Consider the following 3,575-nt stretch of genomic DNA (forward strand, 5'->3'; position numbering starts at 1 on the left):
TTCCCTTCCAAAAGTCTCAGCTGCAGCACTCTTGCTGCCCGTTGTCTCTGTCTTCCAAAGGCCACTGCCACCCCACGGGGCAGCTGTGGCAGCACCAACAGGAGCAGTCTGGGCACCAGCAGAGTGGGTCTGGCAGAACGGCCACTGGCAGCAGCTGAAGCAAGCCTCAGCTTCCTCTGCTTCTCTCCAAGGCTTCTCCTGTTGCAGCAGGAAGATGATTTTGGAAGCCAGTTACCTCTTTTCCATCTGCATCTGCAGGCTGAGTGAGGTGAAGCTGGCCAGGAGGTCTGTAACCTCGTCCACCTGCCAGAAGACAGCAGACCATGAGGCAGGGAAGTTGCCCACCACCACAGAAGACACCCCCCTGCAGGAGGACTGCCAGGAAAGCTCAACGCTGACCTTATACCAGGACAGGATCCCTTTGGTCCCACAATTGTGTAGAAGGGCTCCTGTCCTCACAATAAAACAAGTCCTAATCTAAAGCAACAGGAGCTCCTCCCCATTCCTCACGAGGTCAGGGCTTGACCTCCAGTTTGTTTGATCCAGCCAGTCCCTCAAATAGAAGTATTACCCAGAACTCAATGATGGCATCAGGGCTGTTTCTTCTAAGCCTGTTTCTAAGGGCCAATCTGCTGTAGTAAAAAAACAACCAGGCCCTGCAACCCTGTGTGGTTGTGATGCTGGCCTTAAAACACCCATGCCCTCAGCCCATTTGGTCTCCAGCTGCTCTGCTGAGCTGCTAGGCACAGAGATGCTTCCTGCATTTTCACTTCCAACCCAAGGGAGCACCACGAGTCACCACGAAACTTGGCCTCTACCCAACAGGAGCAAGAACACTTCCCATATCCATGTCTTCAGCCTCACCTTGCTCACGTGTCTGCATCCTCCTGCACACATTGCTCACCACACCAGCAGGTGAGTCACCACAGCTCCACGCTGCCTACCTGCTCTTTTGTGCTAGTCTTCTGTAACCTGGAGCAGAGGTCATCCAGCTGTTCCTTCTGCTCGTGCCTCCCCAGGCGGTCCAGGTACTCCCGCAACATCTGGATAATCTGAAACCAACAGGCATGAAAGGCTCTTGTCCTCATGATCAGACAGCAGTGTGAGCTTCTTCTCACTCCAACATCAGACAGTTGTACCAGGCTGGGAGATTTTTACAGGAAAAAAACCCTTTGTGGCTCCTACACAGCTCCTGAAGTGAGGCCCATAGCTCCTGTATTTGCCGTGCAGCCCTGTGACTGCTTTCCTACTCCATGCCCCCATGTACCAGAGCAGGGCAGACTGTGCTAGGAATGTAGAATCCCTGCTGGAGCCACAGCTACAGCCCACGCTGTGGTCCCTCTCCTGCCACGTCTTACACAGTGGGTGAAGAAAAGAGAATGCTCCATACAGCCTCAGAATTAAGATGCTCAATGCATCCTTGGCCTAGCAGAGCCAAGAGAGGTCCTGCAAAAATTTAGAGTAGAAATTAGGAAAAAGGAAGCTCTCTGAAAACAGAAGGAAAAAGTCAAACTCAGAGCAGCTAAAAACCTACAGACAGGGATCTAAAACAGCTGCCATATTTGACCCTGAAAGGGTGTAGGGGCTGCAGCACCTTAGCAGAAGGTGGGATTTTTTACCTGTTTGACCTCCAGGCGCACGGCCTCCAGGCTGTGGGAGAGCCCTTCCTGCAGGATGTTCAGCTTGGACTTGGCCAGGTGCAGTGGGGTTCTGCCAGCTCGGTCCAAAGCATCCACTCTGGCCCCTGCAAGATGCACGAAGGAGGACAGAAAGTGAGGTCTGCCTTCAAGGCCCCACGGTCCCTGGGGGTGTTCACAGGGGCAGGGTAGGAGAGGGACAGGCTGTGGTGGTTGTAGAGGGAATGTTACCTCCCCGCAGCAGCGTGGTGATGACAGGAACGTGGTTCGTGCAGGCAGCTGGGGAGGGAAAACACAGGACACACAACTCAGAGGGACCAGTGAACAGCAAAGGAGTTTCTGCTCAAGTGTGGAGCTTGCCGCTTCCCCAAGGGCTCCTTGCCACGGGAAAGAGGAACAGCCCAGCTGCTAAGGGTAACCTCACCCTCAAGCCTGAGTAGCACCTCTGGAACAGATCTGGCACGCCTCGGGGTTGGCAGAGGGAAGGAAAGTGATTTGCTTAAACTCTGACCCTTAAATCTCTGTGAGGTGTGAAGATAATGAAACGTAGAGTACCTCCTAGGTTCCTGCAGCTGGAGATGCATACTGTGATGCACAGGGATGGGGAAGGTGGAGAGGAAAGACAGGGCATGGTGGTGTTCACCTCACCTCTCTGCATGCAGACCTCCCCTCCATGGCACTTACCCAAGTGTAAGGGGGTGTTTCCCAGCCCATCTCTCTGGTTTGGGTCAGCCCCATGGTCCAGAAGCAGTTGCACTGGAAACAAGAAAACAGAGCCACATCAATCCCTTTCCTTCTCAGTCTCTTCTTCCACAGGTCGGGCCCTCGTGGACCACAGGCCCAGGCAGCAGCCACCAGGCTGCCTTATGGGGGCTTCTGTTCAGCTCAGCAGCTTCCTCCCAGAGATGGGGTCAGATGGAGCTTTGTGCAGCACTGCACAAAGACCCAGCACACAGCTGGGCAGTGACACTGCCCCTGGGCTCCCTGAGGGGAAGAACTGGGACTAAGGACACCCTTCTGCACCAGTACAGCCCCGGAGCTGGGAAGTCCTGCTCCTCCTTCAGCAGGGGGACACAGCGAGCCCCCCGGAGCCAGAGTTCAGCTGGCCACATTGCCACAAAACACACAAAAACCACCAATCTCCATCACGTGCTGCATCAAAACAAAGAGCATCCTTCAAAATGTGTGCCACAGAGAGGCTGGAAGGCAGAACTTGGGCTCCCCACTCACCGATGTGATCGTTGCCATTGCAGGAGGCAAAGTGCAGAGCTGTCCGGCCTTTGTCATCCGCAGCACAGGGGTCAGTCCCATCCTCTAGGAGCTGGTGCACTGACAGGGCCAAGGAGGAGAAGAAAGCAGGTAAGCTGAAGGGGCACCTGATCAGAAAGGTGAACGCCATAACCAGCCTCACTCTGCTCAGAGAACGAGGCAAAGCTCCAGCAAAGCAGTTTCTAGATTCGCAGCATCTGAAGCACCATGACTGCAAAACTATCTGCACCCTCCTCCTCTTCTAAAATAAAGCCCCTAGCCAAAACTGCCCTTCCAGGAAGGGGTCCCAGATAGGATCGGCAGAAGTCTTACCCGTGTCCAAGTCGTTGCTATTGGCAGCTTCACGCAGCCGTTTCAGAGCTACGGAGAAAAGAACTCGGTTACTGGAAAGCACAAAGGAAAAAAGACTTTCCATAACCGAAACCTCCCAAGCGGGCGTTCGAGCCCGGGCGCAGGGCCCAAACCGCGCTGGTGCCGGCTCAGCCCAGCGAAGGGGCAGCAGGAGACGCAGATGTCAGGTAGGGAGCGCTCCGCCGCCTCGTCCCGAGGCCGGCCGGGGCTCACCCCTCTCCGGACGGGCTCCCTCCCCCGACAGGCGCTACGCCTTCCCCCGAGCAGACCCGACCTCCCTCCGAAGTCACCGCGGCTCCCCGGCCCGCCGCCTCCCGC

At 55.7% G+C, this 3,575-nt stretch overlaps 1 protein-coding gene across 1 annotated transcript; it reads right to left on the reverse strand.

Annotated features, from left to right (window-relative positions):
* Nucleotides 1-231: 231 nt before the first annotated feature.
* Nucleotides 232-3,266, reverse strand: ANKRD54 (ankyrin repeat domain 54; the record flags this gene model as incomplete). The annotated part of the gene is made up of 7 exons (XM_008947510.1): nucleotides 232-303; nucleotides 945-1,052; nucleotides 1,620-1,744; nucleotides 1,869-1,916; nucleotides 2,322-2,393; nucleotides 2,868-2,966; nucleotides 3,219-3,266. Coding segments are annotated over 7 exons (572 nt in total), but the record flags the coding sequence as incomplete, so codon positions are not given.
* Between the last annotated feature and the right edge of the window lie 309 nt (nucleotides 3,267-3,575).

The sequence above is a fragment of the Merops nubicus genome, unplaced genomic scaffold, assembly GCF_000691845.1.
Source record: "Merops nubicus isolate BGI_N331 unplaced genomic scaffold, ASM69184v1 scaffold51979, whole genome shotgun sequence".
In the NCBI taxonomy this organism is placed as follows: Eukaryota; Metazoa; Chordata; class Aves; order Coraciiformes; family Meropidae; genus Merops; species Merops nubicus.